Source organism: Ammospiza nelsoni, chromosome 1 (genome assembly GCF_027579445.1).
Source record: "Ammospiza nelsoni isolate bAmmNel1 chromosome 1, bAmmNel1.pri, whole genome shotgun sequence".
Classification (NCBI taxonomy): Eukaryota; Metazoa; Chordata; class Aves; order Passeriformes; family Passerellidae; genus Ammospiza; species Ammospiza nelsoni.
Genome location: NC_080633.1, coordinates 120,849,331 through 120,866,008, shown reverse-complemented (window position 1 = coordinate 120,866,008; position 16,678 = coordinate 120,849,331). Strand labels below are relative to the sequence as shown.

General features: G+C 40.1%; 1 protein-coding gene across 1 annotated transcript in view; it reads left to right on the top strand.

Moving 5' to 3' along the window:
* Window positions 1-16,678, top strand: part of NCOA2 (nuclear receptor coactivator 2) — a 188,696-nt gene that overhangs the window by 146,812 nt on the left and 25,206 nt on the right. Inside the window, exons 11-14 of the mRNA XM_059485882.1 lie at window positions 148-295; window positions 2,679-3,948; window positions 12,496-12,706; window positions 15,813-16,022. Coding sequence (XP_059341865.1) covers window positions 148-295; window positions 2,679-3,948; window positions 12,496-12,706; window positions 15,813-16,022 — 1,839 coding nt within the window. The remainder of the gene's footprint in view (window positions 1-147; window positions 296-2,678; window positions 3,949-12,495; window positions 12,707-15,812; window positions 16,023-16,678) is intronic.

Below are 16,678 nucleotides of genomic sequence, written 5' to 3'. Positions count from 1 at the left end.
TTTGTACACATCTATTTATTTTCAAAATGTTATTTTTATTTATTTTGCTTAATTAGCACCACATCTGGGCATCAGTGCTAAGCATGAGATGTTGAGCAGCTGAGCAGTGTGCCATTAGCTTACCTGTGTTGTTGTGCTTGCCTGCAGTGCTGAGGCAGGGGCTGGCCTTCAGCCCCGTTTATCGCTTTTCCCTGTCGGACGGCACCATCGTCTCTGCCCAAACCAAGAGCAAGCTCATCCGCTCTCAGACGACCAGTGAACCTCAGCTTGTCATCTCCTTGCATATGCTTCACAGGTAATCCTGGCCACTTCCTTGTTGTAAGCATACTGTTGTTATTATATTTCTAAGGTCCATACCTTCTGAGTGGTTTTCTACCATGCTGCTCTTCTCAGCAGTGCAGTTCCTTGTGGCTTCATCAGGGCTCTCAACCCACCCCCTTTTATCCTAGTAACCTTCATGAGCCACAGCTACTGCCCAACTAAGGACTTCACAGCTGTGGCTCATTTAGAATAACTAGAACTGGCAAGGCCACTTATATTCCCCAACACAATACATTTTACTGTGACTCAAAGGCCACCTATACTTCCTTGCGTCCACACTCTGCTGAGAGTCAGGCAAAGCACGAGGTTGCCAAAGCAAATAGATTGTTTAAGGCTGATAGATTTCTGTTGACCCACAACTGATATCATGGAAACAAAGTAAGATTTTGAAATCAATGCTTGCAGGAGGAAGAGACTGTAAGATTGTTTCAGAATTTGAAAATGGCATGCTGGATTTTCAATGCCATGTTCTTATTTTCAGTATTTTAATTTCCTGTATTTTGCATAGTAGATACAAGAAACTTTTCAATAGTGATTAAATCTAGAAAGCTTAGAATTCTTGTAGTTCATATTCTGTTATTGGTTCTGGTTCTTCTTTAAAAAACATGTTATGAGTATTAGAACTACACTTTAGTGTAGTCAATTAAGTGTTGCTTAATTCTTTGATTGTCTTTGTGCCTTGTCTTTTCTGGTGCTTGGCTTAGTGGCTCTCATATGTCCAATTCTAAGCAGTGTCACTACTGTTAGTTTGATTTATTATTAAAAGTAGAGACAATAATATGCTAAAGTCAGTATTGAGCAATCACTGACATCAGAACTTTAACATACAATTTTTATTAAATCATTGCACGTCCTGGTGTATTTGTACCAGATTTTGTTTCAGGCTTTATTCCCAGTCCTCTGTATCATTTTTCTTGAGAGGAAGAAAACAGTGCTAAACATACTTATAACTGAAACCATTTTATAGAAATTGTAGATTGATCTGGCTAAAAGCTGTCTGCAATTTGTTTTCTTTGGATTGCTGAATAGACCTAATATTTTATTAAGTGCCAAATCTTAAATTTTGAAAAGCAAGCACTGATAATTTTTAAATGGTACTCATAAATTTTCTTGCACTTTTTAAAGCAGAGTGCTGGTACTACTGTATTTGTAATAAGGTATTAAAAATACCCCTTTTTTATAGTTAATGTTTTTCACCTTTGCCTTTATACCTAAGGTAACCAATACAGAATTCACTGCTCTGTATTTTTCAATTATTTTACTACTCACACTTTAGCAAAATGAAGGTTTATCTGCACTTACTTATACTGTGCAAATAGGAATGGTTTTTGTCTCATGGAGAATGCATATTAGGAATGTTCCATTTATATTTGGTTTTGGAAGTCTGGAGTTGATTTGATTTTTTTTGTCAGAATCTCATTTTTTTCCTTCCTAACCTACTTGACTCTGTCTCTTTTGTAGCTTTTAGCATTTGGGAATATATCTGATTTTCCTAATTTAAGTTTTAGCACAGAGTAAAAAGTGTATTACATCCTCCCATAAACTAATTAAAATCTACTGAGGAAACGAAAAGTGACCTTCAGGTGCTCTCACAAGAGCTTTTTCTCTGTGTATGTGTCTGTGTCTCTCTTCTCTTTCTTCTGTCTTGAGGCTTACATCTCTAAAATACAAGTTTCAGCTTCTGTGTGTGTGGTTTGTTGTTTTTCTTCTCCCCTTTTCCTAAATGCCTGTGCAGGTCTGGATTGCTAACAGACTGTTCTCATTCTGAACAAGTATCCAGTAGTTCCCTTGGCTCACAGGCTGTTTTGGAGCAGTATTGAAATACTCTGGCAGTGTAAAAATGTGACTTTTTCAACTTTCTTTTCACTATGAACTTGGTGGGCAAATAGCCCGCTCCAGCCTTGTGGTGGGGCTAACTTAGAGAAATTCAAAACTCCAGCAAACAGCTGTCCGCAGCTGTCTTGTAAAACATGTATTTGTTGGGTCATATGTTTCAGATGAGATTTCTTTCATTTCTAGAAATCAGCTCTTGCCAAATTGTAGAGAGATACATTAAAGGGAGTGTGAAATTGTAACCTATCAGCATTTCTAATGACTGTCATTTAAATGAGGTTTAGTTTTGTTTTTCCTCTCTTTCATTGTTTTCTAATGAGGTACTGAAAAACCATACTGTTAACGTTCAGCCATGTTGAGAGTTGCATATCACTTTTGTCAAATTGTTGATTTGTTTTTGATTGTAGAGGTTTTGTGTTATTTTAAAGTGAGGTTTGGGGTTTTGCTTCTTTTTCCATTATGTAATTGCAAGTTGGCCACTGTCATGTAGCTAACAGGCTGTTTTTCTTCCTCTTGCCACATAGAGAGCAGAATGTCTGTGGAATGAATCAGGATTTGACTGGACAAGGAATGGGGAAGATATTGAACCCAATTAGTTCCAGCAGCCCTGCCCATCAGGCCATGTGCAGTGGGAACCCAGGTCAGGATATGACCATCAGTAGCAATATAAATTTTGCCATAAATGGCCCAAAGGAGCAAGTGGGCATGCCAGCAGGCAGGTTTGGTGGTTCAGGGGGAATGAACCATGTGTCAAGCATACAAGCATCCACTCCTCAGGGTAGTAACTATGCACTAAAAATGAATAGCCCCTCTCAAAGCAGCCCCGGCATGAACCCAGGGCAGCCAAACTCTATGCTTTCCCCAAGGCATCGCGTGAGCCCTGGAGTGGCAGGAAGTCCTCGCATCCCACCCAGTCAGTTCTCCCCTGCAGGAAGCTTGCATTCACCTGTGGGAGTCTGCAGCAGCACAGGAAATAGCCATAACTACACCAACAGTTCCCTGAACGCACTTCAGGCCCTCAGTGAGGGCCACGGCGTTTCTCTAGGATCGTCGTTGGCTTCACCTGACCTAAAAATGGGAAATTTACAAAATTCCCCTGTGAATATGAATCCTCCCCAGCTAAGCAAGATGGGAAGCCTGGACTCTAAAGACTGCTTTGGAATATATGGGGAGCAATCAGAAGGTACAACTGGACAAGCAGAGAGCAGCTGCCATTCAGGAGAGCAGAAAGACAGCAGCGATAGCAACATGCCACCAGTTGTCAGTGGCGAGAGACCTGATGGACAGAATAAACTGCACGATGGAAAAAGCCAGACAAAGCTCTTACAGTTGCTGACCACCAAATCAGATCAGATGGAGCCTTCACCTTTGTCCAGTACCATGGGAGACATTAGCAAGGACTCCACGGGAGGGTTGCCTGGGTCTGGTTCAGCACATGGAACCTCGCTCAAGGAGAAGCATAAAATTTTGCACAGACTATTGCAGGACAGTAGTTCTCCTGTAGATTTGGCCAAGCTCACAGCAGAGGCCACAGGCAAAGAACTGAACCAAGAGTCCAGTAGCACAGCTCCTGGTTCAGAGGTGACTGTTAAACAGGAGCCAGCGAGTCCTAAGAAGAATAATAATGCACTACTTCGTTACTTGCTAGATAAAGATGATACTAAAGATATTGGTTTACCAGACATACCCCCAAAACTGGAGCGGTTGGACAGTAAGACAGACCCTTCAGGTAGCACAAAGTTAATAGCGATGAGGACGGAAAAAGAAGAGATGAGCTTTGAGCCTAATGAACAGGTAAGCTAATTTTTGCATTATGTGTGAATGACTTGTTCCAGGCCTGCATTCCTGCCATCTGACTTACACAAAGAGTAGCATCTTGGCACTTCAGGAGTCTGTTACCTGTCTTTTGAAATCCAGTCTTCACTCAGTTTCCCAGCTGGTGATGGTCACACGGTGTAAAAGCACAGGCTCTGCCTGGGAGGAGATGGCTAATGCAGGGTGCCTTTCCCAGATGCTAGTCAGGCAAAGAGAAAATACTCGTGACTCTTGGTTAGTGCTGCCTAATTGACAGCTTTTCCTACAGGCTGAGGTTGAACTGCTGTTGTGCTTGCTAAATGGGTCCTTGACCTAGCCCAGCATAGCAGCTACACTCCTCCCATGGAAAACAGGTTCATGCTCAAGAACAGTTGTTTGAAAGGACTGATAACAACTTTGCATTACTGGTCTTCATGTTATGCTTGACCTGCAAATTAAAATCAAAGCAAATAGACTTATGTGGCAGTCTGGAGGATTTGATGGGATTTTCTTGTAATCTTAAAAATTCTTTATATTCAGCCTCAAGTTTCTGTGAAAGATTAATTGATCAGTGCAGGGATCCTGTCTCCTCATGCAAGGTTATCTGCACTGAATTTTACATTCAGAATTTCTTTGCTTTTTGTGCAAGATCCCTTGTTGCTGTGCTGCCCAACACAATAAATGGTGTATTGTTGGGACCTATGCTAAGAAGTGTTATGTCACACTGGCTTTGATGCAGAATTCACTTTCCAAAAGCAGCAGGTCCACATCACCCAGAGTGCTCCAGTTTTCAGAGCTTTGCAAGAAGAAGGGGCACAGTGAAAGCAATCTGCTACTTCAGTATTACTGTTTATATTATTTATAAAATGGGTAATTACAATATCAATTTTAGTATAAAGCATTTTCTGGGAAGGTTATAACTAGCTGGAGTTAATGATCCTTAGATTTGTCCTACACTATCAAATCTCCCAGCTGGTCATTAATCCCCAGGCAGCCCTGTGTGTGAAGCCTTAGTTTGTAAATCATGATCAGATCATATGCAATGCAAATGTTCATGCATCTCATTCACAGCCATATCCTTAATTTTAAAAATTTTGTATATTTTCTAATGTGTAGACTAGGTTTGAGCTTGTTTATTTTTTTAACCCATTGTATCTTTTTGTATGCATAAAGACATTCTTGTTTATATTTTCTATATTGTATTGTGAGACTGAGGAGGGTTAGATGACATTTTCTTAGCCCTAAGACACAACATTGGATTAATATTTTTTTATTTGCCCTTTTGGCAGTCTGTAACTAGTAGACAGTTCTTTCAACAGTGGTTATAACCACAAAACATAGAGGCCAAATGTGTCACTGCAGTGTAGATGCAGCATTGTTAAAATCTCAGTTATCCAGGCAACTCCTAAGGTTACTTTGCTTTTTGTTCCAACAAAATTTGACAACTATTGCCACTATGTAGGAGCAATTGTGGTTTTTCAATCCTTCCCACACTTTAGGAGAAACCAAGCCAAATTGTACTAATTTCTCCTCACTGAAGTTTGCACTGATTTATCCTCAAGCCTGGATGTTAGTTTGGTTTTCAATAGAAGCCTGTATTTTCTAGTGTTTGTAGAGGTAGGGTGTAGATTCTCCTTGAGAACTGATGGTTCATTAGGCTATAAAAATACAGAAATCAAGAATTTCATAGGTAAACTAGCAAGAATGGCATATTTTTAACATGTCTGATCGATTTCAGTTCCTAGTTCAGATCCTACACATTGAAGTCAGTACTAGATTGAAAGCAGAGATCTTCAATCCTCCAAAATGAGTTACTCAACAAGAATGTAAAATTTGGTAATCACAAAAAACTGTATGCCCTTCCTCCATAGATCGAAATCATGGCCTTCAGATGGTTTGTTCCCCTAGAATTAAATTTCTAAAAGAATTAAAATTTCCTCTTTCATGATCTCTGTGGAGTACACAAGAAACAGTTTGGCTTACAAACCAGTTCTCAGAGACCAGGTTCTATCCCCTCTAGAACTTTGTTGTCTAGTCCAAGGCAGTCCTACAAACTCCTTCTATTGCTGATGGAAACACAGAAAAATACTCCAGGACTTTTTTTTTTTTTCTTATCTTATCCTAATGTGTGTCTAAAACAGATGAGGTTAGCTGTTCTTTACTGGTATTCCCATTGACAAGTGGTAGCACAGGTGAACAGTTTAAACTAGCTGCTTTACTTTTTCATAGGCAACTTGTGTCTCACCCTAAATGTAAACACGAGACTAACTATAAAACCAGCTTTCAAGAAAGAGACTTCAGTCTCTGCAAGCACTGCCAACCTCAAGCAGTTGAAAATCAGGTCTCCTGAATGATGAACTTCGTCAAGTGAATGGTCCATTCATTTTTTATTTTTAGGTTTTATGTTTCTGAGGCTGGGGAGGGATTTGAGGGGTTTGAAGTGTGGGCTGTGGATGTATTGCCTTTTCTTAACATTTGAAGACAGAGTTTGTGTCCCAGGAGAAAGAGAACCGGAGGTACAGAAAGGTCTGGGAGTTGGGTTTGCTCAGAAAACCACAAAGCAGTGCAGGAGCTGTGATAAAGTGGTGAGGGCTTCCTCAGCTCCAAGGTGTGGAGCAGCCAGTCTTGTCACTGTGATGGAAGACTGCTGGATAATGACAGAAGGGCTTTTGTTGCTCCTGTTGGTTGTAAACAGAACTTTAAAACCCACTTAAAATGCAGTGAAGCCTGGACCTGAATAAACAGAAGTCCAGCATGGAGTAGGAGAGGAAATGGTGGGAAATACAGAATAATGTAAGTGTTTAACTGTCTTAAGGCCAGGCCTTTAAACAAATAATCACTTTACCCCAATTATAAAATCACTGAAAATATTTAGCATCAAAACTCTTCAGCTTTGGAAGATGGTCTCCCACAGGAAGTGCTCATTGCCTAAATTTAGATCAAAGCTGGAACTATTTAGTACAAGACTAGAACACAGATTCTTGAGCTAAATTCTTCCATCCTCCTGCATCCTTCCCCCTCCTTTTTCCTCCCATATGTAAAAATTAGCCATGTGCTTGTGTTACCTATTTTGCAGGTTTATTTAAAACTTCTCCCTGAGGAATGTTGTATTTTTAAGTAATTAGTCACTGGAGTGTGCAGTTTCTCTGGAAACTGCAGCAGAGCAGCAGTGGGATGGCCTCTACAAGGGAGATCAGTGTGTTGGGAGGCAACAGAGCCATTGCATTTTCTCCTTTTACTTTTGGTGTGACTTTCTGAGCAGGAAATGCTTTGAAGTGCACCACTGCACTAAAAATAGCAGTCTTCTAGGTAGTGCGTTTAAACATACTCTTCTGCAGAGAGCAGCGACTGACAGGAAGCCTTTCTCAAATGGCAGAGAGTATTTCCAGCCCTGCTGTACCTTTTTCCCTTCCTTGGTGGGATGATGGTTATCAGGCTTGATTAGGCTGGTTGCTGTTCCAGTTACAGCAGCTGTAGGGGAGGAGATGAGAGAGGGACCTGCTGGGGACACTCAGTGGGGTTTTCCCTCCAGCACCAACTGTGGTAGGGCTGTTGCTGTCGAGCACAAGTTCTCATATGGCTCAGCACTGTTGGAAAGGGAAGAGAGCGTCCCTCAGCAGTAAACCTGCCTTCTCCTGCTCTCCCTGACTGTCCACTGCCAGGAGCAGCCCCTGTAGTGGTCAGGAGGTGGTCAGATGTGGCAAGGACTGCCTGACAGCTTGGAGGGCAAGGAGAGTGAAAGTACAGGGGAACATCAGAGAAACATCATGAATAATGTTAGATATGGCCTTGCTAAAGTAGCTTGTTCTCTGAGAAATCACTTGGGGGAGTGTGGAATGAAATCCTAATCTCCACAAGTGTACTCTCCTCTTTTTTGTTCAGTAGACCATAAAGACAGGCTGTTTGACAGGGACTTTGCAATGCAGCAGTCTGCACAAATGCTGTTCCAGAAATCATCTCAAGTATGTACATTTTTGTCCTAAAACTCAGAAACTGCTCTGGTGTTCTTCACATATTTTATAAACTATGCTGTATTCATGCTTCATGTGGAAACCAGTGTCTTCCCAATACCAGCATATTTTCTCTACACATGCCACTCATATTTAAAAAACCTATTTCTGGTTTAATAGTCCAGAATCCATTAAGTTCATGAGGAACATTTGTTTCTTCTTGAAATTCTATCAAAACCTTAGAATGGGGATTCCATTTTCTGAATGTCTTTCAATTAGAGTTCTGCTTTCAAATGTTAGTCATAGAATAGCTTGATAATTTAATAGGATTTCTAGCCAATTTTATGTTTATTGCAGTTACCAGGGAGAAAAATACTGTATTGGTTCCACTTCTTATTTCCTTTTCCCTTCTTTTTATAATCCTTTGATTTATTGCCAGTTTGGAGTAGGGATTTGGTTTCATTTGCCTCTTATGGTCAAATTCTTTGCCTGTACTTCTGAGGTAGAAGATGAACTAAACTTCAAATTTATGCAAATCAGATGTAGTTTCAAGTTGTGTCCCCACCAAAAAACATCCTGTTTTAAGTCCTTAGAACAGAGGGTCACAGTGCAAGCCGTGGGCAATGCCCATGGCAGGAAGGAGATTTCCAGAGGCTTGAGTATCTTATCCAGTCCTTCACAATCCATGGAAGCTGGGCTTTGAAACAGCAACTATTGTAAAACAAACTTCATGTTGAGGTGCAGCTGCCTTTCAGTACACCTTCTGTAAGCTCTTAAGTTTAATCTGTATTTCTCTATATGACAGTATAAAATAAGTACTTTTTCAAATGCAAAAATATCCCTGAGAATTATTTGTCTTACCCTTTCTGACACTTAGCGCCCAACTTCTACAGAGATTGTCATAATTGCATTACTTAGACATAGTGGAAATACCCACACAAGAACTTTCTTGTGATGCTTAGCACTTTGTCAGGTGGTTTTGTTTTTTTTAATTCCTGACAAATAATTGTTTCACTGGGAGCTTAGGGTGTGCCTTCTATTTACATATAATTCAATTTAGGCCATTAACAAAATAAATATAGACTATAACTAAAAGAAAAATCCCTTGAATCTAGCCAAGTAAATATTTTAATGCTAGTTTCTGCACATATGGTGCCATTTGAGGGTGAGTCTGGAAAGACTTAGGATAACATCATAAGTTGGTGATAATTCCAAATCTCTTGGAATTTTTGTAGTGGAGAACCCTTATAAAAAATAAAGTTTAAGTATTTAATATTGATTATTCAGCAAAAAAAGGAGAAGGTTACGTATTTGGGTTGTTGTAATACATCTGTTGTATTTGCCTTCTTTGCCACTTCTGAGAGGAATTAGAAACACCTTAGGGAGTGCAGTTTTCTGACACATTTGGATCAATATGTTCTTCATTGGTGTTTTTTTAGGTTTGTTTTTGAGGTTTTTATATATATATCTAGTGTTTGAACAAAGAATTGCAGTAGCCAGAATGCTAAAAGAAAAGATGACACAAAATCCCGCATAAAACCAACCAAAAAACCCCCCTGCAACGTATAAAACTTCCCTTTGCTGTTGTCTCAGATCCATGTAATGAAGGCCATATGTCTTAATTCCCCCAAAGAGTCCTGAATCATCCTTCTATAATTTATGGTGCTCTGTATCAGTCTCTTCTCCTGGCTCTTGCACTCTTCTTGTAGCAGATCTGCCATCGCTCAAATGCAGCTCCTATAAACATCGCTCACGGCTGTCTCTTGGAGCACCTTTTTGAATCTGCTTATCACCTGTCCCTGCAGTGATTTAGGTTTTATATAATCACTTTGGATTCCTCCTGGCTCAGCCTTTTCTACTGATGTGCTGGGTCCACCCAGATGCTTGTAATTGCCTGGAAAGCAGTGGGATCCTCATCAGAGGGATTTGTCAGGAACAGGTAATCTTGGACCAGCCAACCTGTTTTACTTCAGCAAGAAAGTAGCAGAGTTGTTGGAATAATAGTGTGTCAAGATGTTTAGATTTGAGTAAGGCCCTTTTCCTTATGGCAGGGTAGAGGTGCATGGTCAAGATGAACCTGCTGTGAGTGGTGAGGAAGCTGTTTGGAAATCCCTCCACACACAGTGGTTATTGAAGGATTCACTGTCAAAATGGAGATGCTGCAGGACTCGTGCAGCATCTAGAGCCGCTCAGTGTTTTAGTTAACCTGAATGACCTGATGTGACAGTGGAGCTTGGTAAAGCTGAGTGTGGCACTTGAATGTGTCTGCAAACACCCTGGAGGACACAGTTCAGATTCAGCTGCAATGAAGAGATATAGATAGAAAATATTAGAACATTCAGGGTGAATAAATGCTATTTATTATCATTAGTCAAGAATAATGTCTCAGTTTTGTTTTTTTGAATATGAGGGGAGAAGTGACTAAATAGGAGTTTTTCAGAGCTGTTCTAGGGATCATAGTGATGACAAGATGAGTGAGAGACAGTAAATGTCATGTAATTAAAAGAATCACATACTTTTCTGGAATATGCCATCAAAGCGTACTATGTGTAGAGGAAATTTTCTGCTTTACTCAGCAGCTATAAGGCTTCATTTTAAGTCCTGTCTTGGACATGGCTTCAGCAAAAGTGTGGATCAAGTGAAAGCAATCCACAAGAGCAACGAGCATAATGAGAGGCCTAGAAAACAGGTTATTTGCTGAAGAAAATTCACAAGTTGAGATTGTTTGTTTATTTCAGCTTAAAACACAAAAGGGCACATGTTTTCAAATACAGAAAAAGTTAGAAAAAGAAAGGGTAGCACAGTATGTTCTCCAGATTGAAAATAGGATTGGAAAGAAGGGTCTAAATATCTGTGTGAGAGATTTTGCATTGAGACTGATAAAAGAAATACAAGAGTAGCAAGGATGGCAGAGTGCTGAAACCAATTCTCCAGGGAAGCTGTGGATTTTCTGTCTCTGGATGTCTTTAACAAGCAACTGTATGAACTTCCATGGGGAATGGCATACACTGATTTTGCCTGGAGGCTTTAAATTTCTTCCAGTCCTCTGATTCTCTGATTTCCTGCCATTTTGCCAATAACACCAGCCTCTAGATCACCCACATGCTGCCTTTTGATGGAGTGAATTCCCTCCTCTTTTGCACTGTATACTACAATTTATATGACTAGGACATGATGTAGAAATAATAAAAAATAGCACCATGATTATTTGCAGTCAGTCACCCAAAAAAAGCCCTTAGCAGTGTAACCTTGGGGCATTTTAGCTACCTTTGAATAAATAGCTGGACTTCCCAGGAGCAGGCTAGATGTGGTGGCAGGGGTTCTGTACAGACTAATGTGCTGTGCTTTCTAGCTAGCCTGTGAGAACCTCAGTAGGTATTTAAAGCCATCTCAGGTATTTCTTCAGTATCCTGTGATCTTTGGCCTAAGATTGCTCTCAGTAAGAAGTTCATGATGTGGGGAAGGACAAAAAACAAAAAAACACCAAGGAAGAATTGTATTTCAGTTCTGCATGTTTGTGGTGTTATTTCTCAGTTCCCCATCCTTCATGGGTGGCTGCTCACTTTGCCTCTCCTCTGGCATTGCACATTTCCTAATGAAGACACTGATTTTGAGTAGATATTTGTTATAAATACTGTTACGAATATTTGTTATAAATACTGCTATGATATATTCACTGCTCAAGATGGTAGTAAACTGAAACTGGACACCCTGTTCTTAATTATTATCCAAGTCTTACCCTTATCAAGAGTTTAGGATTGGAGAACATAATTGCAATGATTACCACATTTCAGTCAGAAAATTACTTTAATTCTAAGAGGTTTTAGACAGAGAAGCTGACAAAAGAGAGTATCAGTGAAAATCAATATATATAAGAAAAACAGCAAGTAAGTAATGTTAGTGTGAGGTGAACTTAATTTTTCTCCCATCTTTATTTCATTAATTTTCTACTGAATTTAAATGTAAATTCATATGTAGATGTAGATTTCTCTTGTCATACTCTAGAGAAGTTATTTTCAATGATTTGGGAAGTTGGGAGTATAATAAATTCCCAATCCTATGTATATATCTTGCCAATTAACCTCTGTAGAGTTATTCAGTGTTCAGGTTTGGAATATAACAAAAAAAAGGCATATGGGGAATTGATATAGCCATAAAGTAACTTTCTGATTGTATGCTTTTAATCAAGTCATAAAGAGACTAGAAATACAACTGTGTTGAAAGAAATAGCAGTTATACCTACATAAACCCCCATCTTCAGCACTCCTGGCTCTCCTGTTATCCCTGCTGTCAGCACTGATCACAAAGTGCACAGACAGGAATCCCCCTGCTGCCCAAGGTATGGAATCAATGGAATCATAAGTCCCCAGCAGGACTTCTAAAGGGTGCCAGTGCCACTCTGGGCTCCCCAGAAGCAAGGGAAAAGCCCTGGGAAGCCTTCCCAGTCCCCTTCCAACAGGTTTGTGAGCTTCCTCCACATCAGGCCTGTTGCCAGACACATCAGAGGCCACTTGGGCAGGCCATTGGGGGCTGCCCAGCTTGGCCAACAGCAGGCGAGCAGCGACCTGTACTGGGGTTTGTGTGTTGTTTCTTGCAGCCAGGCAGCGAGCTGGATAACCTGGAAGAGATTCTGGATGACCTGCAGAACAGCCAGTTACCACAGCTTTTCCCAGACAGCCGCCCAGGCGTGCCAGCGGGCTCGGTGGACAAGCAAGCCATCATCAATGACCTCATGCAGCTCACCAGTGACAGCAGCCCCGGCGCGGCAGTGGCCACCCAGAAACCAGCAATGAGGATTTCACAGAGCAGTGAGTGCACCCCACTGATGTACACACGGCCGGGGAACCCCTGGTACCGGGTCAAGGTGCCCCGGTCAGGGTCAGCCGGGGAGGAACTGGGCAGCTCGCGGTCCTGGGCGGTGTTGTGTGGTGACAGAGCGCCATCTGCGGTCCTCCCAGCTCCAGGCACACGGGAGCCGTGTCTAGCTCACACAGCCTGGAAGTCTGTGTCCCCAGAGACGTTTTCTGGGGTGCCCTCACATCAAACATGCCCTCCTGGGGTGACAAGTGACACTGCTGTTGGGAGGGCTTTGGCACGGAGAGCGCATGCATCTTCTTGCGATGCAGGCCGTTCCTTCCTGGCAGCTTTTCTAAGCATGAATGAGAGTCTTCTTCTAAAACCACAAGATTAATAGAAGGACAGAAGATTAAGAATGCCCAACTTTAATTTGAGATTGTGGCTTTTAGTTGAGTCACTTCCAGCTGACGGCTTTCCTTAACCTTATTAATCGGCTTACAAATCAGCATTGAAACATTGGTTTGCCATCATAATATACTGGAAAGCAAGCAAGACAAGAGTCTTATCAAGTACTAATGTTGAATGCAATAGCATAAAAAACCACTGCTTCATTTTTTGCTCCTGTTTGCTGGGGTGGCCGCATCTGTTTACTTCATTAGATGTGCTCTGGGTTTTTTTCTTATAGAACATAGAGTTTAGATAATATTTTTAGTCATTCTGATAATAAAAAACTAACACTGAGCCATTTTCAAATTCACTCAAGTTACTTAGAAATGTTTACATAAATACTACTATTCTATCAATGAATATTAGTATGTAAATTCATATTAAGGCCACTTCAGATTCTTAAGTTATCACTTGTTATCCATGTTGCTCAGAGAAGGATGCTTGGGTTTAATGTACTTGCTTTTATGAGTATAGAGGTACTAACAGCAGCACCTCAAAAGTTCAGAAGGCAGTCTCTGTGCATGTGAAGTCTTCAGCATATTGTTCCTGAAGTAAGATCTGTTTGTCCTTCCAGCCTTTTGGCTTTCTAGGGGTAACCTAGCTTTAAATCTGCTTTTAAAGCTACTGGGAGTACAGTAACAGTATGACTGTAAATGAGAGTGGCTTCATGGTTAGCAGCAGTTCTGTAAAAGCAGCATTCTGTTTCCCATTTAAATTAAAGCCCTAAAATATTTTCCCCCAACTTACTCTTGTGTCTGTGCCTGATTTCCCTAGGAATTTGTGCCTTATGTTCAGTAGAAGGGCACACAGAAAACAGGTCCACAGAAAAAGTGAGGGGCCTCTCATATGCTCACAAAAAAGCAATGTAGAATGAATGTCAAATCATATACAATTCCAAAAGTGATTGGGGGTTTTTTATGGTTGTTTTTATTCTGATGAAATAACCAACTTTAATTTTACAGGTTTTAATGAATTGCATTTATTTTCAACAGACAGATACTTTTGCCTGTTGAAAAATAGAAAGGCTGCTAGATCTGCCAAATTGCTAGAGTCTGTTATATGGGGGATAGGGAGCCTCCTTCAGTCCCATCCTGACAAAGAGTAGAATAAGCAGGAGGTGATGTGATCTAAGCACCAGCACAGCTCATCAGCTGTGTTGTTATTTTGTGCTGCATTACCAGAATTCCTTTTTGTAGTATTAGTTGAGGCTGGCAAAGCTGCACATAAAATAACTAATTTATCTATGTGATGTGTCAAACTTCTGGAGCACACTGTTCTGAAACTGTCACTGAAGTTTAATTTTGCTTCAGTCCTTAGACTTTGTGATACCCCTAATCTTGAAAAAGTAATTTTTGCTTCATAAGTAAGTTTTGTTTGCTTAGTTGAACAGGCAGACAAGACAAAACTTAAATCTCATGGTTAGAAGTTAGGTGTATGTGATGTGATATATTTTCTGTACACACTTAGAGGCAAATACACCTGGCAGAGAACTTACATTAAAACAAAAATACAATGAGTTCCTGTAGTCTGGTTTTACAAAATAAAAGCCAGAGACCTCTGTTGTGAGATATTTCTCTGCATTTTAATAAACTTGCTAAACCTCATATAAGTTTTCAGATTCAAAAGTAGCACTACTTCTGTCTAAAATAAGAAAGTATTAATTTAACTTCTCAGTAATGTGATGAACACAAAAATGCAGAAGTGCCTCTTCTAGCGGAAGCTATCAGAAAGTATTGCAAATAATATTTTCACAAAAATGTTTAATTTACTTGCATGTATTTCATGAGTATGATTGGAAGTGGAATCAAAGCTACAAGGTCAGTGTTTGATTCATGTTTGAGAACTAGTTGAGCACACAGAGGATGCTTTCATGCATTGGAACATTGCCCAAAGACCAGCTGAGCCAGATGCTTGCCAGTCACAGTCAGAAACTCACTTTGCTGAGGCAGTCTGGTGTTTTATTTGCAGAGGCTGATTTTAAAGGCACAAGCCAAAAGAAAGTATTTACATAAAGGTGGCAGTAACCATCAAGGATGGTTCTTTTTTACCAGAATATTATGGTGGCAAAGCTCTGATTCTGGGCTGGTTTATAGTTGTTGCTGAATCACAGAAGTATTTATTTTTATTAATGACAAAAAATGTAAAGCCCAAAAAATTAAGAGGGACATGTTAAAATGGGGCTGTGGGATCCAGTATAGAGTCAGTCTGTGCTTAATTTTGAAAACTTCTTCAGGGGCATAGCTTGTGCTGGAAAACTCTCCAAACTGAGATAATTCCTAACAATCTGCCTCAGGATGGCATCTGCATGCAATTACAGTCCTACTAGGTATAAGATTAATTGACAGTAGTATGTACATCACATAGTGGTATATTTTGCTGTAGTGGCTCTTCTGTCAGTTAACTAGCATAATTTAAAGTTTTTTTAAATATGCATCATATCTGGTTTGTGTTTAGTGTCAGAATGTTCCATTTTGAAATTTATATTTAAATGTCAAGAAGGGATGTTTCTCAGACAGATATGGAGTGAGTAAATTATGCAACATTAAATAGCTGAGCCCAAGAGCTTTAATTGTGTCTAGGTTCTTTTGGTTTTTTGGTTTTTTTTTTAACCTAGTGAAGTTTCCATTCTTTTAACTTTGCTTTTTTTTTTTCTTTGCTCCTCCTGTCTAGCTTTTAATAACCCACGAGCAGGGCAACTGGGCAGGTTATTACCAAACCAGAATTTACCACTTGACATAACACTGCAGAACCCAACAGGTGCAGGATCTTTCCCACCCATAAGAACGAGTAGCCCTTACTCAGTGATACCTCAACCGGGACTGATGGGCAGGAATGAAGGGATGATAGGAAGTCAAGGAACTTTGGGCAACAGCAGCGCAGGTAAGATGATTTTCCTTTTTTTCCCCAAATATACTTGAGTAACAGGCTGTAGCAAGTGCAGCTTAACATTTGGGTTAATACCAGTGCAGATTATTACTCTCCATGAAGTCTGTTTTGTGGCATGTTATGTATTGGCATATTTATTTTGAATTTCTCTGTCTGCATATTTTTATTCCTCCCTTTTATGCACTGCCTTTTACCTACCTATAGAGATGAGTATTTCAAAACAAAATCATGGGCAATACTGTTGCCCTTATGATGCTGGCTTTGCCCTCAATTATTCTTTACTTAGTAGGCTTAGCTCCTTTTTGAGAGTCATCAGATGTTGCAATTAACAACATGGTCACCTAATAATGAACAAACATATAGCCTGTTTGACAAGACAAGTCTGGCTGATGGATTTATTTCAACTAGTGCATAATCTGAGATTGTGCAAGTGTGCATCAACCACTGTAAGAGCTCTGAGTAAATAAATGGGCATTGTAAATCCTCTCAGCTGGCTATTTGGTGTCAAATTTGTGTATTTCATTGGCATCAGTATTAAAAGAGACATGCAGCCAAAGGCTGAAATATTTTATTTAAGCAGTTTAGAAATCAACTTGCATTCTTTCAACTGTCCTCTTACTTCCATGTTCTGTATACATGTTAGAGGATTT